This window comes from Rhineura floridana, chromosome 5 (genome assembly GCF_030035675.1).
Source record: "Rhineura floridana isolate rRhiFlo1 chromosome 5, rRhiFlo1.hap2, whole genome shotgun sequence".
NCBI lineage: Eukaryota > Metazoa > Chordata > Lepidosauria > Squamata > Rhineuridae > Rhineura > Rhineura floridana.
Window position 1 is genome coordinate 74,872,483 of NC_084484.1, and position 25,122 is coordinate 74,897,604.

General features: G+C 41.2%; 1 protein-coding gene across 2 annotated transcripts in view; it reads left to right on the forward strand.

Moving 5' to 3' along the window:
• Nucleotides 1–25,122, forward strand: part of GLRA2 (glycine receptor alpha 2) — a 217,117-nt gene that overhangs the window by 164,652 nt on the left and 27,343 nt on the right. For both annotated transcript variants that reach the window (XM_061629427.1, XM_061629428.1), the window contains exon 8: nucleotides 11,692–11,841. In XM_061629427.1, the coding sequence (XP_061485411.1) occupies nucleotides 11,692–11,841 (150 nt within the window). The remainder of the gene's footprint in view (nucleotides 1–11,691; nucleotides 11,842–25,122) is intronic.

Below are 25,122 nucleotides of genomic sequence, written 5' to 3' on the forward strand. Positions count from 1 at the left end.
ATCAGAACAAAATGCTTCGTAAAGGTCAGGCATAGTCTAACTGCCATGCAAGCTTTGTCCAAGCAAATTGGGATGAATGCTGAATAAACAGGTTGTTAGAAGGAGCCATCTGAATACCTTTCACTGTGACACACTGTGACCAGACTGTTTTGCAGGAAGGATTCAAGCACACACCAGAATTTTAGGTTTGTACATTTAAACTAGATTAAAAGGCTCTAACACATCCACTTTAACAAAGAATCACACTTTTTGCAGTTTGAACAGTGTGGGGTGAACAAATGGTTAACAGGAAGGCATGTAAACACCCCACAAGCAATTTAAGATGAATGCAGGACAAATGCTCATTTTCATACAACCGTCATGCAAACAATCAGAATTAATGGTCAATAAATACTGGATATAATCTAACTTCTGCATAAGCTTTGTGTAAGCACATCAGGATGAATGCCTGCAGGATCATAGAAATCAGGATGATATCTACAGGTGCCCAAGGAAAGTAACTTTCTTTGGCACACCTGCTCTGCAAACATTCAAAAACAGCACATGGGGCTTGCAAGGACACTGAGGGGGGAAATGACTACTATATAATATATTTAAGCACTTGGAAAGCTCCTAAATGTTGGGGGTTAATCCATGACAGAAAGGTTCCATTCAAAATGGATTTTAGACAGTCCCTAACCCCAGCCCATTTCTGACGGCATATGCACATTAGTGGCTTAAAACACAGCAAGGTCATTTTCCTCCACTGTGTTTCAAGTCACATTGACACATTGCTATACACATCAGTGAGGCGACAGGGATGTCTTGACCTGACACACATTACCTGTTTGGTTTCCCCACCCCTGCAACCCTCTCCCCCAAATTCGTATTCATGAAGCTGTCATTTGTACATGTGTGCTCATCTGCGCATGCACAACAGCTGCCTCAAATGTACACACCTGGCTAACTAAAAGCGAACATGACTTAAGTCTTCCAGTTGCATTGAAGCTGGTTTGAGGAAAGATGAATCAAACAGTAGTATGTCTCAAGAAGTGACAGGATTGATATGGATTGTGGCTAACATCATGTGTATGTGACTTCAAAAATTAGCAGTGGGAGCACAGTGGTTGCAGAGTAAACAGGAATGTGCATTGTGTACACAGCCTAAGCAAAAACAACTCCTATTCTTTGAAAATGTGGAAGTGTAGCTGGCAACAGAGAGGACTTTTTCAGACATGTTCGCTACAGACAAATGATGCCCCAGAGCATGCTCAGGGAGCACAAAATATGTAGCTTTGCCCAATTGAATTGGGAGGCTGAGACAACCGCATGCTTGGGAAAGTCACAGTTAAGAAGTCATAAAGGTGTCTCTTGTCTTTGTGAGCCTCCCTGCCCGCCTGCCCCAACTGGTTACTCCTCACCTCCTCAAAGGCATATTGTTGTTGTTCTGTGTCTGGGAAAGAGGTGGAAGTAACGGGACAGTACAGGGGGGTGACGGTAGCTATTTCAGGAAACCTTTAAATATCCTCAAGAGTCTTTTCCAAGCATTTTTCAGGAATGTTAAAAAGGAAAGGAAAAATTATTTGTGAGGTGAATCAAGAGAATTTCACCCACTGGTGCTCTGGACAATGTTGTTCTGTTCTTCAAGAAGCACATATCTGTTGAGGAATCAAAATACTTCATTTTTTCTCTCTCATAACTGTAGGGAAAAGCTGAAACATAAAACCTGAATGCAAATATAGCCATGTTAGAATTCTTTTATGCTTTCCCATCTAGTGGTTAGCAGAATTCCTGTCTACATCACCAACTACAGATATCGGCAGAAGGATTACATTTTGAGAGATATTATGGAGATGAGGACCTGTGCTGAAGAAGTAGGTAGGAAAAGCAGTGGATAAATAGGAAATACCATTATTTTTGCTTACCGTGGATGTCAGCCTCTGCCAAGCTCGTGCCCTCCAAACGTTTTGGACTAGCTGACTGGGGCTGATGGGAATTGTATTGCAAAACATTTGGAGGGCACAAGATTGGCAAAGGCTGAACTAGTTGAGCAAGTCCAAAAGAATTTAAGAAGAGCTGATGGTGGTCTGTGCCCCAAAAGCCTATCACAGTAATAAGTGTGAACTGCATAATTCATTTAAAATTTGATATTTTTGATATCTTTCCCATGGGGGACCCTTTTGATTGAATTGATTTTATTTGGATATTCTGTTAAAATTGTGATGGGACTGTTTTAGTTTTAAGGTTAAAATAAAGCTATTATTTTATTTGTATTCAGCAGTGCCAAAAACGAATAAAGGCATGCAGTATTTAACAGCTGGAAATGTAATTGCTTTGGATTGTCCAGTTAAGTCTTGTGTGGGTGTCTGTGTAGGTGTGTGTGCACGTGTGCATGCCGTGTCACATCGCTGCATTGCCTTTGCCATTGAGAACACTGGTGACGTTCAGAATGGCTGTTCCTATGCAGGTGACTGCAGAACATTAAGAAAATACATTTTCACACTGTAGCTTCTATAGTAGTCACAACTAAGTGAACCATTAAAAGTAATCCGTGATCCAGTTCAGTGAGCCAAATAAGAAGAACCTAAAATTAGAAAAGGTACACCTGAAGCTATTGGCTTAAAAAAAAAACACCTCTTGAACTTTGCTGTTTGTGATTAGACTACACACAAAAAATGCCTCCGCCTGTATTCGTTTCTACCGTTTGAAGCCTTTTCCGAAACACACACATTTTTGATATTTTTCTTCAAGTCACAATTATGAAAGGAAGAATATTTGTTTATTTCTTATGACTTATAGTCTTTCCATATTAGCAATGAATAATTTAAGTCTGTTGGTTAGTGACAATTGCCCTGGCGACACTAAAAACTACAGATTAAATGATGGAATGTGAGCAAATGAGGTATCTCCTGATATTATGATTGCTATTGACCAAGCATCTTTTCATCCTGCTTGGCTTCTTGAAAATGTCCTGGTCTTATAGATATGGATAGTTTGAGCACGCTCATTCTGAAGAGGCGAGGATCACAATCAGGGCTAGAAGTATTCTGTACAAACCCCACAGCAAATCCTGCAAATCCCAATAGCTCCAGGCATAGGCTGGTATTTGATAGCTATCTCCCGCACCTATAGCTTTCCTTTTGCAGGTTTTTTTAATTTCAATGAAGTTGTCCTTAGTTCAGCCCAGCACTGGTGCCTGTGTCTTTTTTCAGCCCTTGGCTTCAAATCCTGTTTCCTCCACTGAAGTGAAAGGGGAAGCTTTTTAGTATATGAGTTCTTCTGAGTGCATGGCTTGGAGCACTTTTTTAAAAAAATAACAATCAAACATGACAACCAAAAACGTGCTTTTAAAAAGTGGGGGGGGAGAGGAAGGTGTGACTATTCTTAGACTTCTGCATCATTTGTCAAACACCTTCCCTCTTTATGCAAATTTGTAGTAACTGGATAACACCCATTATTTAGAATTGATCACCCTGATGCAGTTCTCCTCTGATGAGCACCAGTTGAAAACTCACCTATTTCAGCAGGCTTTTGTGAGGAGTAAATAATTACCTTGGCAGCGGTTGAATAATTATTGTTGTGATTGGTCTTGTGTGGTTGTATCTGCTCCTTTTATTTGTGCTTATGTGGATTGTAGTTCTTGGTTGCAAAAAAACTGACTATGGAAGTGGATGCTTCTGACCTAGGGATCGGCTGAGCAGTTTTGGTCTTGCCTGGCATTCAATCATAGGTCTGCTCTTTCTCACAGCATGCATTTTGTGCACTCGTTTATGTAAAATATATACTTTTCAATGCTGTTCATTGCATTCACCAGTAAAATAGGCACTTCCTTTAATGTAAAATATTTATGTTTGTAGAGATTTTTTGTGCACAAAAAATGCATTGCAAAATGCAGAGAACTACCCAGTCCAACTGGAACTGTGTCTTGACCTGCAAGCAGGTTTGGGAGCATTGGACTTACTGGATCAGTCCACTGCAAAAAGCAGACCAAATGAATTCCACCCCCCATCCCTATGCCATTCTCCTTGTGGCCATACTAGAGGAAGTGAGGAGAGGGAGAAGCAGGCTTGTGACTGTAACACTGAACTATGTTTTACTATTATGTCCAAACCAGGTCACAGAATTTGTACATACAGAGGCTCTTTAAAAAGCAGAGCTTGGAAAAGTTACTTTTTTGAACTACAACTCCCATCAGCCCAATCCAGTGGCCATGCTGGCTGGGGCTGATGGGAGTTGTAGTTTAAAAAAGTAACTTTTCCAAGCTCTGTAAAATGTTATGCAGAATGTGAGCATTGGGGCTAGCAAATGTGACCCCACATCTACAAATATACATGTTTGTGTGTTTGTGACCCCAATGCAGACAATAAGGTAGAGTTATGAAATAAGATGTGATTCATATTTTAGTGCAATCTTGCAATTGCTTTAAGGCAGAGATGAGGAACCTCTGGCCCATGGGCTAATCTTGGCCTGCCAGGGGGTCCAATTTGGTCTGCGAGGCCCTTTTGCCCAAACCATGCCCATCAGTGTGAGGACAGGGTTTAATCCTGCATTGGCTGCATGCCCTGGTCTCAGCAGGGAGCGGGATTGTGCAGCCCAGGCAGCAGGATAAGTGGGACTAAAGCCCTTTACAAAAACACTCTGAAATAGCTCCATACTTCTCCTTTAAGTGGGTGGGCAGGGAGGAGGAGAAAGGAGCCTGCAATGTATGATGCAGCCCACCCACTCATTCATTCTCTTAAAGGAGACGCATGGAGCTGCTTCAAAAAGTGTTTTTGCAAAGGGCTTTAAGACAGCCCCCTGCTCCCATTTGAGCTTCCAGAGGCTCAAATGAGAGTGTAGAGCTGTCTTAAAACCATTTCAAAACAACAAAAGTGCTTTGAAGCTGCTTGAAAACCCCATGCAAAAGCTTTTAAGAGGTGGGCAGGGATCAAGTGACATAAAGTGATGTCATGTAATTGATGGGTGGATGACCCTGCCCACCTGTCAAATTTGGCCCATAAGGCTGATCCTGGTGGAGTCAAAAAGGTTTCCCATCTCTGCTTTAAGGGTTCAGTGTGCATGATGTGGTTATTAGGCAAAATGCTTAGTTCACACCCTCCATCCATGCATTCAGCATAAAAAGCCTATGTATGTACAAACTCTATGACCTGGCTCAGACATGATGGTAAAGTCTAGTTCAGCATTACAGGCACAAGGCTGGCTACAGATAGGGGAAGGTAGGGGAAGGTTGCTGCTTATACACATACAACTCTAATTGTGATGTAGTGCAGCAGAGAAGGGCATCCTTCACAGGCTTGTTGCAAAGATGACAAAACACTGTCCTTAGCCCTGTAGTAAAGTGGATGGAAGAGGGCACAATGTAGACCACTGACATTTTACTGCTATATATTGCAGCTAAACTAGATCTTCAAAATCACTCATGGAAAGGCATGGTTGTGAAATACAGCACTGTTGAGTATTCCTCTTCACTTTTCTATGCTGTGGATTCCTTGACTTCCTTTTTATGCACATCATACCTGATGTGATGACAAGTAGCCTTAACCAAAACAATAATAGTAATCCTAGCAATAAGCAATCATAAATTCAATTTATTTCATTATCTTACAATTATGCTGGGTCAGCATGTGGTACCCACTAGTCTAGTGCTCTAAAGACCATCTCTGTGAATAAATTCAAATACATGGGTTTCTCCAAAAAGAGGTTTTTTTGTATAACCCAAATTGCAGTTTTTGTCACAAATTGCACTTGAGCAAGTAGGAGCACTTTTAGTCCTTCACTACCAGCAGATTCAAGGTGACAAGTCAGGCCTCTTTCAAGCTAAAAGAGACTTTGAAGACATTGGAGATGCATGGGGCACATTCCAGAGTTCCCTGAGAAATGTTTCACACAAAAGCTTTTTTTTAGAAAAGGCAGAGGGCAAAAATAGATCATGTATTATTTGTGCCATTTGATACCTTTGAGTGATTTAATACTTTTCAGATGTCAGGGCAGGTAAAGTTGTCCCAGGTATCTTTGATCAAGAGCTGCTGCAAGTGCATTTCCTGACATATATCACTCATAGTCATTAAAAGCTGAAGGAAGGAAGATGGGGAAGGATTCAGCATACATAGGAGTTCATAGTATTAAAGGACAGAGATAGGTTGGCTCTTAACATTACAGCAATGGTTCATTGAGACTTAGGTTTAGAAAAATGGCCTTGCATGTATTGATCATAATTTGACCACATGGCAGATTATGGAATTTTAAAAAGTTATTTATCAGAGGATCCACTCCTTTCTCTAAAGAGCTTAGGATGGCATGCCTGGCATTATCCCATTTTATCAGAGCAACCCACACAGATAGCGCTGACACAGCTCAGAAGTAGAGCACATGCCTTGCATTCAGAAGGTCCCAGGTTCAATCTGCAGCATCTGCAGGTGGGATTGGGGGAAAACCCTTGCCTGAAACCCTGGAGAGCCACTGCTAGTCAGTGGAGACAAATGCTGAGCTGACCAATGGTCTGACTCAGTAGAAGGCATCTCCTATGATCCATTTGATTGGTTTAAATGGGCCATAGTTTGTTTGTTTGTTTCTTTGTTTCTTATTTAATTTATATCCTACCTTTCCTCCCAGCAGGAGCCCAGGGCAGCAAAGAAAAGCTCTAAAAACACTTTAAAACATCATAAAAACAGAGTTTAATATACATTAAAACAAAACATCTTTAAAAACATTTTTTAAAGCTTTGAAGACATCTTAAAAAAAGAAAAAAGGTTTAAAACATATTAAGAAAGGTTTTAAAACATCTTAAAAAGCAATTCCAACACAGACGCAGACTGGGAGAAGGTCTCGACTTAAAAGGCTCGTTGAAAGAGGAAGGTGAAAGAGTTCAGTGGTAGAGCAAATGCTTTGCATGCAGATGGTCCTGGGTTCAGTCCCCAGCATCTCCAGGTAGGGTTGGGAGAAACCCCTATCTGAAATCCTCAAAATCCACTGCCAGTCATTGTAAACGATGCTAAGCTAGGTGGACCAAAGGTCTGATCTAGCGTAAGGCAACTTCTTAGATTCCTCGTGATCCAAGGTCATTGCAAGGGATTGCTGGATCTGTGGGCAGACGAGGGCCCTTAATTGTACATTGAAACCCCATAAGTAGCAGGGTATCCAGTTATACATTGCCAATTAGGGGTTGCATCATCAAAAAAAAGACATCAATTTGCATAAAAGTTGTACTTGTTAATCTATATGTATAGGTGCAAATTTAGAAATAATTACTACAGTTGAAATAGGAAAAAAATACATCTCAGCAAAGGGGGGAAGACATGAGATGACTTGAGGGCCTGCTCAGTCTGCTGACCTAGTGCAGCCAACTGTTGATGGGAAAATTTAAGGCTCCCGCTCTCCCTTTTTATGGTTCCTTATCTTTAAACAGATTTGGACTTAAACACACCTTCATGTAAAGGACTGTCTTCTGACAGCCCTTCAAAATTTAGGACTGTCCTAAGAGCATAAGAAGAGTCTGAAGGATCAAGCCAATGGCCCATCAAATCCAGCATCCTGTTCTCACAGTGGCCAACCAGATGCTTCTGGAAAAGCCCACAAGAGGGATCTGAGCAGAAGAGCATTTTCCCTGTTGTGATTCCCAACAACTGGTGTTCACAGGCATGCTGCATCTGACAGTGGAAGAACATAGCCATTGTGGCTAGTGGCCATGAGTATGGCCAGGGATTATTGGAGTTGTATAGTCAACAACATCTGGAGGGCACCAGGTTGTCTACCCTTGCCTGCAAGAATCTCATTTAACTATGGGGAGAAACAGGGTTCTATCTTTGTTCCCTTAGAACCTAAAAGTCAATATGAGAATTGTGTTCCATAAGAATTGAAGTAGACAATATTTATCTTGTTGAAACCAGTGGGAGTTTTGGTGATTTTTGGTGAGTTTTGCTATGGATGCAAGGTTTCATACCTAGGATTATAATGTTTTATTTATTGTATGGCACTGAGAATAATGATATATTTTCTTTTCACATAAATCTGTATGTGGCTCTGCTTTGGGGCAGAATGTATTGCTCTGGGAAGCTGATTAGTCAGCAGAAATGGGCACAAGTGTAGGGGTAATTTTCTGGAACAGATATGCACAAAACACATGTATAATCCACACTGATCTGCTTAACCATCTCTGCTGATCTGCTATTCATCTCTACTAGGAGCACAAGAAATCACAGCCTGATTTAAACAAGTATGGCAGCTTTTGTTTATTTATTTCAAGTATTTATATACCGCTGTTCATCAGAAAGATCTTGAAGCAGTTTACAGAGGAAATCAAAACAGTCAAATTAAATAATACCATGTATAAAATGATAAAAACAGCAGATAAACATGCAAATCCAAAAAATAGGGCAGCGTAATAATCCCAGCTTTGCACATGCATTTACAGTTTATGTATTCTGAATTATGTTTGTTTGCTGCCTTTCAAAACTATTTTCCCAAGCCATTTTACAATATCTGATAACATCAGCTAAAAACATGCAGTAGTGTGGTGTAGTGGTTAATGAGTTGGACTACGACCTGGGAGACCAGGGTTCGAATCCCCACATAGCCATGAAGCTCACTGGGTGACCATGGGCCAGTCACTGCCTCTCAGCCTCATGAAAACCCTATGCATAGGGTCGCCATAAATCGGAATCGACTTGAAGGCAGTACAGTTACATTTACATCGCAACCACACACCATATAAAAATAATGAGTAGGAAACAGTAAAATCACACATCCATTTCAACAAGCCACCAATACAAAGACTAAAAAACACAAAGAATTCTGAAAAGGCATAAGGGGTGTTCACGCTTTAATCAACAAGTGTACAATCTGTGTACCTGTGTACACAATAGCTGAGCTGTGCAAATAAACAAGTGTACACACTTTCACATAAAGACTTGTAAATATGTAGAGACAGCTTGTACCTAAATTCAGTGAAATCTATGAAAAACCTTATAGATTTTGGTATATGTGGCACTCCATTTCCTCCAAATAACTGCACCTACAAAGCACCTATTTCCAGTAACACATTTAGGCTGCAATCCTATAAACACCCTTACTTGGAGTAAGCCTCGTTGAACTCAGTGGGATTTCCTTCTGAACAAACAAGCATAGGATTATTCTATTAAAGTAATACACCACTGCAAAACAGTACCGTATACCTTTACAGCCAATGGTTATGATTGGGTTTCTTCACGGCACTTTTACAAGTGCTATCCTCAAAATTTCTCATGTGTTTTTTCTACCGTTCTCCATCAATTAATGATAAAAGAAATTGCATTTGAAAACTATCAAAGGGGAAAGAGAGTTCTCATGGGTGGGATGTCTTTTTTGCTGCTATTGTTGTTGTCTTTCTTTCAAGGTATCCAAGGGGCACTTGTCCTTTCTTTCATTCTGCAGATCATCTCTCTGATGGTCTGCACTCTGCAGCCTTCCTGGGTGCTGGCACAAAGGGGGGAGGCCCAGCCAAACATGCTGTGGGGTTCTGAGGAAGTGCAGGCTGGAAAGGCTGCAGAAGGTCCAGCGGTGATTGTACATTGGAACACTCACTCACCTACACACACTCTCACCTGCCTCATAAGTGAGGAATGTACAAATTCTGCTGAAACAATAATATAAAATAATGTCTAAAGAATCCTGAGATAGAGACAGAAAAAAAGTTTCTGTTTTTTGCATGTCAATGATTATCTAGAAATTTGAGGGCAAGATTCAGCACCGCACTAAATATGAGGGTTAAAATAATACAGTGAGCATAGCATCTGGACGTTTAATTGGCAGGAAGTCTAAGTCAGGGTTTCCTTATTATTTTGCCCTCAGTGCCTTTATTCACTCTAGGAGAGGATTTGCTCAGCCAAAAATGCTGATCCTTGTGACTTCATGTCCAACAATAAGATGACTCAGAAACCCTCCAGGTGTTCATACATTCCTAATAAGGGGGGGTGGCTTTATGGGATGGAGGGAGGAGGAACTGGAAGCTGCACTGCAAAAGCTATGAAGACATTGTAAAATATATTTAGAAGGACTCACAAAGAATGCCAAGTACAGCTGTATTAGAGGAGCCACATCACCTCATGTATTTAAAACTGGAAGTGCTTTGTAACATTTTGTTCACTTATGGGGGAGGTAGTACCTTGCTTGGGATGGTGTTGAATCAATAACAAACAGAGAAAGAGGAGTGGGATGAAAATCAGGAGGTTGGTTTTGCTTATTAAGAATGTGTTCTAAAATCAAGATAATGGACAAAATCCACTTCTTGCTGTCTTTGTTTCTTGGGTCCTAATAGGAGAGCCTTTTCTTCTTTTCCCAAAAACTGGGAGATGTGATACTTCTTCTGATGCTGTTGTTCACGCATCATACATTTAAAGCACATAACTTCTTCCCACAAACAATTATTGGAACTGTAGTTTGTTAAGGCTGCTGGGAGTTTGTAGCTCTGTGAGGGGAAAATCACAGTTCTCAGGATTCTTCAGGGGAAATCATGTGATTTAAAGGGATGTGCTTTTCATTCATTCATTAATTGTATATCCCACCCTTTCTCCCAGTAGGAGATGTATGGTGTGAATCTGCCCTTGTTGACATTTCTTCATGGAAGCCAATCATATAGGGTGGGAAAAGTATCAATTACTGCCTTTATACCGTCTGACTCCACTTATACACATGTTCTGCTGTATGTTTATATGGAAATAAGCCACACTCTCTAGCAGTAGCAGCTGGTGATGTGGGACTGACAGGTGACTGAGAGCAACTGCGGGCACTGTTCCAGCCATTTCCTGCATCTCTCTCTCTCTCTCTCTCTCCAAGCACTGTCCAGAAGCTAGGATGTTTGCTGCCCTGTGGTGGCAGCCTCTTTCTACATTCAGTCTGCCTCACCAGCCACTGCTGTTCCCTATTCACTGGGCACAGCATTGTGGCTGTAGAGCCATTCTACACATTGTGCAGAATGAAGTGGTGGACAGGTGATAAAGTTCTGGATTTCAGGCACTGAAAAGGTAATCATACTTTTTTACATATAAAACAAACACCTTCATGTAAGGAGTTCCTTTTGGAGTTTCTGTTAGGACTAAAGTAATGCTATTTCACTTGCTTTCATGTTGTTTCTCAAGAATATTGAAAAGTGCCTTCTAATTTCAGTGAATTTCCTGCACATTTCCTGAATGCATCTCTGCCCTTTCTTTGCTGCTCTTCTGGGCACCATTTTTCTTCTTCATTCCCCCCCCCCCCATACTTCTCAGTCACAGTCCCATTTAATTCTATTGGCTGTGGTGGCCCAGATGATTTTGACAATGATGCGATGGTGCTACATCTGAAGAAATACAATTGTGTGGGGCATTGCAACCAATTGGACTTGATGAGAGTGCAGGCAGATGGACTCAACAAGGATTGTGAGGGTGAAGAAGATGGCATGGAGAAGAACAGAGCAAGGGGGTCCCCTAACAGCAGCAAAACAGTGTGAATGTTCAGGATGTTATGTTTTCTGGCCATCTGTGTGGCTGGATCAAATGTGCCTCTTTCAAAAGGAATAATAGCAAAATTAGAGAACATTCAGTGCAGCCCTAATTTTATATGGCAGTGTGCAGTGTTTAGTAATGGCTCTCTGCGCAAACCCACATCTCTGTAGATGTTTTCTGTCTTCATCTCATGCAGATCTGTCGTTCCTCATTACAAGATGCCATGACTTTTTCCCCTGTTTCCTTTGTTTTGTAGGTTTCTTATGTAAAGGCCATTGACATCTGGATGGCTGTGTGTCTTCTCTTTGTGTTTGCTGCCTTGCTGGAATATGCAGCAGTGAATTTTGTGTCAAGGCAACATAAGGAATTTCTCAGGCTCCGGAGAAGGCAGAGGAGGCAAAATAAGGTACAAGACACTATCCTCAGTATGATCATGATCTTTCTCCCCCAAATAATTGTTTGCACCCATCTGATTTCTTACCTTCAGTATACATGACATAAAATACCCATGTCTTTATATCCTCAATTTTTTGGTCAATGAAAGGAGCTGAGAATTTAAAACGAGATTTTGTTGTCTTTCTGTCCATGCTTGAGCTGAAATCAACAGGTTTTTCATATTTGCAAAACAAGTCCATGTATTCCTTTCTGTAGAACAATATTCAGCCTTGAAGGGGCTTCATGCAAATCCATGATCTTTAAAAATTTCAGACTTGCTGTGAATATTCACTTCACCTTTAATTTAAATCTCTTCTAGGCACCAATTCTCATTTCATTCTTTCTAGCTTTCTTGCCTTCTATTGTTGATGGACAGCTTTAGATTCTGCTTTAGCTGCCAAGTCATCAACCACTATTTGCATTATAGCAAATAAAGTGCCTTTATTATGTGGAACTGGTATTAGTCATTTCTTGCCTGAAGTCCTACCAACAGCTACTCATTCAAAGTTGGTTTTTAAAAGACTTTTCTATGATATGTACCATCTGTCTTTCTCAACAAGGGGCAACATATATATAATTATTTCATATTATTTCAGTTACTCTTTGCTTTACTTTGACTTTCATAGCCAATCCCAATTGGTTTTCTTCTGAATTACTTCATCTTGGTTCATCCTAATGTTCTTTGCTAACTATGCCATTCTTATTTTTGCTTTGTTTTGTTTTGTTTATTTATTTATTTATTTATTTTATTGCACTTGTTACATATATCATTGTACCATTTCCATTCTTGCTACTGCTATCTGTTCTGAAAAATCCAGGAACACACACAGAAAGAAAGTGACGAGTCGGTATGGTGTGTGAATGGCTTGAGGATAAAAGACTCATCAGCACACAAGACAATGAATCAGATCTGCAATCCAAGTTTGAGAGTAGAAAGAGAGAGAGGTTGTATGAAAATAATATCATAAATGGGCAACTGCTAATATTTATGGCATCATATATAGTAGAATTCTTGGGTCAAACAGAGTACGATTCAGACCATGTGAACATCTTGGTATGTTTCGGCTTTTTGTACTCTGTGTTTCTGCTGGTTTTCCATTACCTCTTTTGTGGCAATCCTGCTGCCTCTTTTGCCATGGAGTAGCATGTACATGGGTAAGTTTACCTTTGTTATTTTGTACAATATGCATATGTGTGAAGTTGTGTCAGGCAAAATATTGACTTAGAACCAAGCTGCGTGTGACACTAATGGCATGAATGCAACATGTCTAGTTTTCCCAGTGTAAATAGCAGCCAAAGGGGGGGGGAGGATGAGCAGGGCTAGGGCCAGCAAAGGGGGATTTAACTCCCCCATTCCATGATTCCATTGAAAACCACCACCACCTGCTATTAGCTGTAGGAGCAAAGCCTCCTCTAAGGGACAGTATTAGCTGGGGGTGGGACAATTTTCATCAGGATCATGGTGTGGGGAGAAAGGTTATTCCCACAGTGTGTCATGATCCTGCTTGCACCCCTCCCTGCAATGGCTGTTCATTACACTGGATATTAATATTAATATTAACATTAATATTAATATTATTAATATTAATATTATTAATATTAATATTAATATTAATAACAACAACAACAACAACAACAACAACAATAATAATAATAATAATAATAATAATAATAATAATAATAATAATAATAATTGAAACGAGGATTTTATAAAGGAAGCATATGCCTTTGCAATCAAAGCAAGAAGCACAGTGCATGCTGCAAAGTCTTCTTTATCCTGCTTTCCCTGAATAATTCAGTAAGCTATTGTCACACAGGGCAAGTCAAGCAGGATGCCATATATTTCCCCGAAGGCTGAAAAGCATCACAACAGCAAAAGCCGACCTTTTATATTAGAGTTGACAAGGCTGATTCTGTAGTTAGCACTTATGTTACATTAATACTGATAAGATCAAGAAAAGTGGAGCACACAGGGAAAAATTAATTGATTTTTATATTTAGGCCATAATATCCTGAGCAGATACACCTACCAGGCAGACCAAGTGCTTCAGTCTATTCTACACACACCATACACCAATACCCAGAAAACCAGTTACTTCCTTTATATTATAAAGTTAAACCTGTGATTCACTTTTTTCCCAGCAGACAACACTAAAAAGTATTTTGCTCCCTAGAATGGAATGATCTGGAATGGTCTGGTGGTTACATATTGTCTTGTTCCTGTGAACTTGCACTTTATTAGTCACTGATTGGCCAAATATATAAAGACAAAAATGGGATTCTGGATTTCCCTTTGGGAGCATGGCCCCTACCATAATAGAAAATGGTGAGCGTGCTTATTCTAAAACAGGAATGGGGAACAGTAGAGTATTGGCAAATACAGAAGTGCAGGGTCCCTTCATGATAGTTACAGCCACACACATTTCTAAGATTATCAACCTTTTAAGATTATAGAATTATCTGGCCAGATTTGAATACTGCTTTCTGCTTCTCTATCACTGTCACCATTTGACTGTCCTTTCTCACTGTCAGAGATATTGCTTGAATTACTGAATTCAGTGTATACATGTTATCTCCTGCTGCTACCAAACTTCTTGATGATGGAGATGGGATGCTGTCATCAGGGTTCACATTCTCTTCTTCTTCAGTTACAGAATTATCACTCTCCACAACTTGTCTTGGCTTTTTGAAGCAGGAACTAATAAAGGCTCGTTTGCAAATTGACCTTCATTGGCGTCTGCATAACTGACTTAGAAAGCCCTACAGCAATAAAGGAAAACAACCTTTTTTAAAACTGCTGTGTGCATAGGCTTCTGCCCACCACCACTTGCTGTTTCTGGGGGTGTTTTTGCTGCTGGGTTAAGACAGAGTCTGTTTTTCCTAAATGAAGGAATTCACACTCTCTAAGCAGGCCAAGCACTCATTTTGCATAGGAATTTGTAACCTTTTGAATTTTGCCACCTTCTAGAAAGGGATTTTTCCACCCCCTTCTCCTATCTCCCTGTGTCACTCCTCCTTCCACACATACCTTGAATGTTAGAAAAGGGGTTTTAGCCCATTTAGGCAGTTTTTCATCATCATCATCATGCTGTAAGGTAAGGAACTTCCTTTGTTGAGTTTCCCTTCTTGGCTGTCATACTAAGCCTCAGAGTAACTGCGTTTGGATAGAGCTTCTGAGTTTTAGGAGGAAACTTAAGCATGGAAATTCCTGATCCTAGCCTCTAGTGTTGGCTGCACCCAGAGCTTGGAAAAGTTACTTTTTTTGAACTACAATTCCCATCAGCCCAATCCGGTGGCCATGCTGGCTGGGGCTGATAGGAGTTGTAGTTTAAAAAAGTAACTTTTCCAAGCTCTGGCTGCACCACACACACATTCTTTGGCATATTCATTGGCATTCCTTATCATGCACAATACATGTATATTCAACATAATTAGAAGCTGAAACACCATCACATACACACAGAATTTCTCCCCCCCAAATGTATTTTTTCTCTTTTCTTCCTCCTCCCCTACTCCTAGCTTTGGGCTCCCAAAAAGATACAAGGTTTAAGACCCCCCACAACCCTTGACAATGACACCCCAATGGGGAACCACAGCCCTGGGGGGCAAATGCACCCCAAGTCTCTCTATCCAGCCCTCAGGACTCTCTGCAGGCCACACCTCTCTCACTCTCAAGTGCTTTTCCTTGGCTGGAATGTGCTTTTGAACTGTGATAATGCCTCTGCTTGCCTAGATGAAGGTTAGAGAGGGAGTGCACCCATGGACTAGAAACTACTGATTCTTGCATTTCTGACTTCTGCCACATCTCTTCTTCCACATGCTTTTACTTCTGGCTGTACCCTTTTTGCCTCTGGCCTGCCCACCTCTGGGATGCAGCCCTTGGAAGGTTGGCCAAAGGAATGCAGCCCTTGGGCTGAAAAAGGTTCCCCACCCCTAGTCATAGAATCATAGAATAGTAGAGTTGGAAGGGGCCTATAAGGCCATCGAGTCCAACCCCCTGCTCAATGCAGGAATCCAAATCAAAGCATTCCTGACAGATGGCTGTCCAGCTGCCTCTTGAATGCCTCCAATGTCGGAGAGCCCACTACCTCTCTAGGTAATTGGTTCCATTGTTGTATGGCTCTGACAGTTAGGAAGTTTTTCCTGATGTCCAGTCGAAATCTGGCTCTACAAACAAAAGAAAAGTAAAGGCTCTACATGTAGTACTCTGGATCCCTGATTCTTGCAGCCATTTCAAGAAGCACAGACAAAATACATACAGTCAGAGGAATTTAACTTAAATCACTTTTAAGTTGCTCAGAATGGAGGGGCAGAAACATTTTGCAATTGAGAAAGCACCTCTCAGGAAGCCTGAACTAGCCTGAGAACCAGCAATGGCCCGCTCATAGTTTAGGAGATGTCATAGTAAGAGCTCAGGCACCCCATCATGAGTACAACACACATACACACACACTGGCTGTTTCAACCTTATTGTGAATGTTGCTTAGCTAAGCTGAAATGGAGTTATATTTGTAAAGCACACATTCCATAGATGAGGTTTTTTTTCCCTATTGCTGGCTGTTTCTTTTGTTGGGTTGCTGCTCCCAAAATGTTAGCTTGCCAAGGCCCCATAAATCAGTGCACAGAGATTTCAGGATGGTGATACCAGACATAGGCAGATGATTGTCCTTTCCCTCCTCTCCTCCCAGTCTCCCAAACCCAGTCTGATCACAGACTGCTATATTACCACTTCTCAATCATATCTGGAACTAAGATAACAAAAGGCTGGGCTATTTGTAAAAGAATAGCTTTATTACTTAATTTTGAATTGAAATGAAACACTCATCTTGTCAATAAAAACTAAAAAATACTCATTTCCCCAAGCTGGATTTGCTTGAAAATATTTAGCACTACTTTGTTGGTCTTTGGCTGAAATTAAATTACTACTATTTAGTACTGCTATCCCCAGTGGAAATGTTTTATACTTCCTCGAATACTTGCATATAGCACTTTGTGGCAAAACATGCACTGTTTGTTTTATGTAACACGATGCATGAAAGAAAACCCTTTTTGCTGGGCTATTTTTAGCACTCACAATGCAGACTCAAGTACATGCGTTTCTTTGTGGAAAAGAGAACCTTAATATGAAGGGCTTTATGATGTCCCTTGCCTTAATATCTTGTGTGCTTAAAGCAACAAATAGAAGTTGGTAGGATGTATCAGAGAGAAACACTTCAGAAGCATGCTGGTAATTTTTCTCCTTCAGGGCAGACCTATTGGCATTTGGCTATGTAACAGCAATGTGACTATTTTGCACCTGTGTGCATGCATACCTGAAACACACTGTGTAACTCCAACCCACACATGGAGCTTTCCTGTGCTTCAATGGAGAGGGACAGCTTCACTTGCACGTCCCGCTGTATGTGCACAGCAGTGCCTACTATGGAAGTGATCAGGGAAGTTTGCGCATATTGTGTTATTTGTCATGCTGAGCCAAATGTTCTTTACTGAGAACTTTTTGCTCAAATTATAGCCCATGAGAGACAGGTTCAAGGGAGAATACAATTCTTGGCAAGGAGAAAATTCATGGGGACTTACTTCCATGGAGCTCCTTTCCTTGTAGCCGCTAGGGACGGTGGAGAAATTGGATTCAATTTGCATGTAAAAGTCAGCCTACCTAATTTGCACTTGCGAAGCAAGACATGAACCAAAATACAGACATCCTTTGAAATTCACATGACAATGCAGTTCTCCAGCCAAGCAATGTGTACAAAAATCACATGCCAGAGTAAAGTATGTATAAATACTAGTGAAAATAACATACAAAATGTATTGTAATAGGGGGATTCCTTTGCAAAAATGTGTATATTAGGCATAATCATATATAGATATGTGTATATTAGGGCTTTATATATTATGAATTTTCATGAGGACTTAAAAATAGCAATATGATGTGGAATTGTGGATAACTGAATTTAAGATTGTGAAAATGAGAAACATGAGAGAAACTGAATTTGACAGATTTGCCCATCCCTAGTGGCCACCATATATTATCTTTCCCTCTCAGAAGCCCTGATCAGTGCAATGCTCCAGCATCACATAGAATCGTTCCTGGTGGTTTCTGGTAAAAAAAAAAAAAGTTGGTCAGCTGTTAATGGCTACAGAAAAGGAACTAGATGTTGGGCACTGAGTATCCCTCACCCACCCAAAAATTAGCTCCCTGAAAAATCAGTTGAAATCTTCCCTTTCACTGTTCATGAATAAAGTGATGCAATGGGGAGGGGTATTTCACCATGGCCCTAATATTTAAATGGCACCATCAGTGTACATAGCACTTTATAGACTAGTATTTATTATTATTTATTTATTAGATTTATATTCCGCCCTTCCTCCCAGTTGGAGCCTAGGGCCGCAAACCAAAGCACTAAAAACACACTAAAACATCATAAAAACAGACTTTAAAATGTATTACAACAAAACATCGTGAAAAACATATTAAAACAAAACATCTTTAAAAATATCTTTTTTAAAAAGGTTTAAAAACATCTGTCTAAAAAGAGCTTTAAAAACAGGTAGCAGCAGAACGCCCAAGACAGTACTCCATCAGAGTGACTGTATAATATAGCCAGTGTGGATTTTTCATATTCCACAATGTAAAATTTAAAAAACCCGCCTGCCATTCTGATGCTTCCCAAAAGCTCATTTCAAAACAAAACCTTACAAAACTTATAGTCCTGAACTCAGAAATGTTTGCTTCTCAATTTTCATGGCGATAAACAAAACAGTAAAAAACAATCGAGAGTTCAAAGTCTAAAGAGAGAGAGAGAGAAAAACCTCAGAGCCCTTTCGGACTTCTTTCTCTGAGAGTTCTCATAATCTGTTGAAATTCATTAAACATCAGCCATGTTCACAGAGGACCTGTAATCCTGTTACTGACCGAACCCAGAGCTTGGAAGATTACTTTTAAAAAGTAATAAATTACAGTTACAATTACTTGGCCAAAAAAGTAGTAATTACAGTTACAATTACAATTGTTCTGAAAGTAACTGATTACTTTACTTTTTCTCAAAAGTAATCACTACAATTACATTTCAGTTACTTTTTTAAAAAAATGCCTACAAGGTGCTGGCCTTGGCTGCTTCACATCTAAGTAGCCTAAAACAATATTAAAACTAAACACAGACACACAGGGGGTAGTAGAAGGGTTCGAATCCCCACATAGCCATGAAGCTCACTGGGTGACCTTGGGCCAGTCACTGCCTCCCATGAAAACCCTATTCATAGGGTCACCATAAGTCGGAATCAACTTGAAGGCAGTACATTTATTTTTTATTTTGAAGATGATGATTATGATAATGCAGCATTTCAAATTAATTCTGTATGAGAAGCATTCCATGCCAAGCTTGGAAAACCAAGGAAGAGGTATAAAATGTAGACAAAAATACTTTTGACAAAATGCCGTTTATCCTTTATATCTATATCTATAATTAACAATACAGCTGAATGATGTATGTAAAGTATTTTTTCTCTTTCCCTTTTTTATTAGTATTTTAGTACTACTGCTAAAGTTCTGATGAAAGAATAAAGCATTCATTAGCCAAATTCAAATGATTAGAACACATCACATAAATTCCACTGAAGTTGGAGTTTTTGCCATAGAAAAGGCAAAAAATACATACCCTATGATAGCCCAATAGACAATCAGAACTAATATAAAACCCTACTGCTTCTCATTTGCAAACGTTGCAAGATCTAAGGTAACTCTAGATCATGTGAGTTCAGGTGATGCATGTTATGTAAATTTGTATAGATATTAGCAGAGATTGTCAACAGTCTGAGATGTGTGTGTGCCAATGTGTGCATTTGCCTAAGTGGCAGGCTTTTACCCTGCACTGAGATCACTGAGACTTAAGACTTAGTAAAATAAGAAAAGCTATTTTATTTATAGAAATACATAGTAGATAGGAAAGGCATACCTAGTTCTAACTAACTTGAAGGCGCAACACTCAGGTTTGGGAGTTGCCCTCATGGCTCAGGAGGGAGAGAGCAGAGGTAAAGGTTTCTCCTCTCTCTTGGATTACTTTATTGCTTAACTGCATTCTGTGTTTGCCTCTGTAATTCTCACTTTTTTTTACCCACTGTTTGAATGTCTTTTGGGAATGCCTACTGATTATTTGTTATCATTTTGGGCTGATTACCTTCAGCTATTATCTCACCAAAGTTGCATACACATGACAGATTTAAAGCACATTTCCACCACCACCCCAAATAAGAATCCTGGGAACTGTAGTTTGTTACGGGTGCTGGGAATTGTAGCTCTGTGAGGAGTAAACTACAGTCCCCAAGATTCTTGGGGAAAAGCCATGTGCTTACATGTATGGTGTCTACTGGGAGACTCTTACAGATTGATTCTATACTCCCAGAAGTAAATCCTATTTACTGCTATGCGAATTACTTCCAAGTAAGTATGCTTGGAATTGCAGCTTTTAGGTCATGCTTAATAGCCACCTTGTATCAAATTGAACAGTTTCCAATCAGATTTAAATACTAACCACTTAAACTGGTCAGAGTGTCATTCCCTCTATTTCTGAAGCTCGGCTGGAAGTGTTGTTGCTTATGTAGCCATGGTATCACCATCCATACCACACATAATAAGGAGTATTAGTGGGCAAGAGGGAACCCCAAGTGTTGCAGAATACAAAAAAGTGAGAGAGAAAACAGAAAGGGGATGACTCCCAAAACAGCCCAAATGAGTACTGAGCATGCTCTGTTATGGAATGCTCAGTGGCTGTGTGAGTGAGTGAGTGAGTGAGTGAGTGAGTGAGTGAGTGAGTGAGTGAGTGAGTGAGTGAGTGAGTGAGTGAGTGAGTGAGTGAGTGAGTGAGAGAGAGAGAGAGAGAGAGAGAGAGAGAGAGAGAGAGAGAGAGATGTCTCAGCTAACAGAAAATTATAGAACAGTAGAGTTGGAAGGAACCTTTAAGGTCATCGAGTCCACACCCCTGCTCAATGCAGGAATCCAAGTTAAAGCACACCTGACAGGTGGCTGTCCAGCTGCCTCCAGTGCTGGAGAGCCCACCACTTCCCTAGGTAATTGGTTCCATTGTCATACTGCTCTAATGACTGACGGTCCTTTTTTGAGTGTTGAAAGGTGTTTCAAATAAAATTCTAACTTTTATAATAGTCCAGATTTTTTTAATGTCCATATGATTGATGGGCAGGCTGGAAAGAAAAATGACTCACTAAGGCTACATCCACACCAGACATTTATTCCACTTTAAACAGTCATGATCTTAGAATCCTGGGAAGTGTAATTTGTGAAGGGTCCTGAGAGTTGTTAGGAGACCCCAATTCCCCCCACAGAACTCCAGTCACAGAATTGTCTGAGAAGAGGGGCTGACTGTTAAACCACTCTGGACATTGGAGCTCTGTTGGGAGAATAGGAGTCTCCTAATAACACTCAGCACCCGTCACAAACTACACTTGCCAGGATTCTTTGGGGGAAGTCATGACTGTTTAAAGTGGCATAAATGTCTGGCATGGGTGTGGCCAGAAGGTCATCCAGCGAGTTCATGGCTGTGGTAAGATATGAACTCAGAACGTTCCAGCTGCACCCAGCATGGAACTACACTTTCAGCAGCAAATACCAGAAAACCAACTAAATGTGTGCTGTCAATGTGCAAAGCATTTGCTGGGGTGCATTTGGGTAGGTGAAGCAGGAGATAGATGGAAGGGGCTGTTTTCCATGCCTGCCACTTTACCAGTGCAATGCCCCATATTTTTCCTTATTGACCTCCATCAGCTAGGGGAAAGTGGCCAGGGAAGGGGTTGCAGATAAAAAGTTTCAGCAGCAAATTACCCCCTCTCATCACAAAATGCCCCCCACATCAGTAACAGACACCAGCAGGGAAGTTCTTTTTTGAGTTGTAATTCAGCTCTCATTCTGTTAATTCCCAAACTACACCAGTTGTCATTTCGACCTACATGCATAGGGAGAAAGACAGTGTAAAGGGTGTGCACAAGGGGGAGGGGATGACAAAGGATTTAGGACTTAAAGATTTAATATTCCATGAGTAGAAAAAAATACCCTATGCAAATGTCTATATTATTGCAGAAAAGTTCAGTTCTACATATGTTTGCCATCTTTTCCTCAAGCGCAACTGTTTTTGAGATAACAGTCTTATTCTCTCTTGCCCTTCACCAAAAAGCCATGTTAGTTGTCCAGTATGTGAAATGACTGCAAGCAGGTGCAGCCCAAGACATTTTGCTACTTGAAGCAGAAGAGCAAATGGTGCCCTGCCCCCAAGTCAAGGTCATAGTACCATAGCTTGAAAAGTTATGTTGGCATTTGAGGCAGAAAAGCTCACAAGTACCTCTTCTTGACAGTAAATATACAGCAACCAAAAATTAAAATAGCTAATAATTTGTTGCATGGTGCCCCAAATTAGTTGCTTGGGTAGTCATCTCTTGCTGCCTAGTGAGAGTCACTCTATGAGAGGCACATAACTGAAGCAAAACACACAAACAGAAGTATGAGACTGCACCTACCTCCTAGTCTCTTGCCAGTTCCCAATTTTCACCCTCTCTGGAGGGGTGCAAGGACAAGCGGAGGGGATGCAAAGAGGGTGCAAGGACAAGCGGAGGGGATGCAAAGAGGGTGCAAGGACAAGCGGAGGGGATGCAGAGAGGGTGCAAGGACAAGCGGAGGGGATGCAAAGAGAGTGCAAGGACAAGCGGAGGGGATGCAAAGAGGGTGCAAGGACAAGCGGAGGGGATGCAGAGAGGGTGCAAGGACAAGCGGGGGGATGCAAAGAGGGTGCAGACAAGCGGACGGGGTGCAGAAAGGGTGCAAGGACAAGCGGAGGGGATACAAAGAGGGTGCAAGGACAAGCGGAGGGGGTGCAAGGACAAGCAGAGGAGATGCGAGGACAAGCAGGGGGTGCCAGGAAGAGCAGAGGGGGCGGGCAAGCAGGCTGAGGGAGGCAGGACGAGCGGAGGAGGCAGGGAGAGTAGGCTGGAAAGGGTAACACATATCTCACCTCCACAGCTCTTCATTTCCATTCTGCTGCTTCTGCCTTCTACTCCTCCTTGCCCTCCAGCGCTGTCTGACTCTCCACTTCCTCCCTCATGCCTCCATAGAGCACGAGGGAAATGCTAAACAGCGCAGAAACCCAGTTTGAGGCACATATCTTTCCTCCACCATTCCACCAATCACAGCAGCAGATGATTTCCCCTGCTTCCCCCCCAGTAACGTCAAAATGTAACGCAAAAAAGTTACATTTGCAGCTCAAAAGTAATGAAATTACCACTCATTCTGTTACATACAAAATATAACGAAGTTACCCACTTGTTATGCAAAATAGTAACAAATTACAAGTAACTTGTTATTTCTAACGAGTTACTTCCAAGCTCTGACCGAACCCATACTCTGACCTTCATCTTCTGCAGTTTAAAAGTTAAAAAATGCCTGGTTGATTTTTAATTAATTTAATAAATTTTACATTGAACTGAATGATAATGTTGGGCATGCTCAGTAAGAACCAACTGTCAGTGTTCTAAAAGCCAGACTCACAGCTGCTGGGCTTGGCTAATCAGGAAGCCACACCCACACCAGACTTTGATGTCACGTGAGACAGTCATGGCTTCCCTCAGAGAATCCTGGGAAGTGTAGTTTGTGATGGGTGCTGAGGGGAGACTGCTGTTCTCCTGACAGAGGTCCAGTGGCCAGAGTGGTTTAACAGTCACCCGCTCTGATTGACACTCTGTGAGGTGAACAGGGCCTCTCCTAGCAACTCTCAGCACCTTTCACTAACTACACTTCCCAGGATTCTTTGGGAGAAGCCATGACTGTCTAAAGTGAAATAAAGGTCTGGTGTGGATGTGGCCAGGGACAGCTTTGGTTTAAATTTGGGTAGGAGGCTAGATGTGCCTGCTGCAGAATAAAAAGGTGGGGAAAATGCTGAAAAGGAATGATACTGTTCGCAATGTTTTCTTTTTGGAAAGGAAAGGGGCTTCCCCTCTGCCAAGTGCCCACCCATCCAATCTCCTCCCCTCCCTGCCCCTCCCCCAGGTCAGTGTTGCACTACGACCTGGCAGACCAGGGTTCAAATCCCCACATAGCCATTAAGCTCACTGGGTGACCGTGGGCCATTCACTGCCTCTCATGCTCAGAGGAAAGCAATGGTAAAACCACCATTGAATATCGTTTATCATGAAACCCCTATTCATAGGGTCACCATAAGTTGGGATCGACTTGAAGGCAGTCCATTTCCATTTTCAAACATGATTGCACAGACATAAATCCGATTGAATTCAAAAAGTATACAGCTGATCAAACCTCTCCTCCCTTCTCCTCCCTCCTATCCCCTCTTGCACCTCCCCTCCCCCTTCCCCTCCAATCCCCTCCCACTCCCCTTCCCCATGGTCACTTTTACCTAGCGCTTGGCCCCTGAAGTTCTCTGCGCTACAGCTGATTGCCCAGCTGGCACCAGATTAGCAGAATGCCAAAAAGCAGGGTGCCAAAAAGGGAGGCCCTACTGTACAATATCTCAGAGTTGAGGTCAGGTCCTGCTCCCCTGGTGCATTCACTATAGCTGCCCAATTTCTCTGCTTTTTAAAGTTTGATAGAAATATATGTTGGCTATAGGTACATTCTTAAACCAGAGCTTGGAAAAGTTACTTTTTTGAACTACAACTCCCATCAGCCCAATCCAGTGGCCATGCTGGCTGGGGCTGATGGGAGTTGTAGTTCAAAAAAGTAACTTTTCCAAGCTCTGTCTTAAACCACAAGGTTTTTTGCCTATTCGTGAATTTTATTGTTTGCAGTTTATTTGCATGTATTCATTTGGGATAAAATCTGTTTTTCTTAGCCAAGAGTAGACAGCTAAAAAGTATGAAAGGGTTTTGGGGGGGCACAGAGTGTTAAATCTCATAACTTTGTTCAAGTGGCCAAGTGATACTCATCAGGTAAGGGAAGGGCTGTACTTCAGTTCACTGGGTTTGACGTACAATTTGCTCATAAACAGCAGGGAACACATCGCAACTCTACTTTGCCATTTCACAAATGATGAAAAGATCCCACCTACTGTGTGTAAATACTCCCATTCTTTTCTGTGCCTGGAAAAGAGTACAAATTGAAAATAGGGCATGAACAGCTGGAAAAGAACCAGAAAACAAAGCACACTTTTATTTTTAAGGCCAACTGGAACACATTTGAAATTCACCTTCCTAAATTAAACGTCATGCACATGGGGTGTTTTGTTTTTGCTTTAAATTG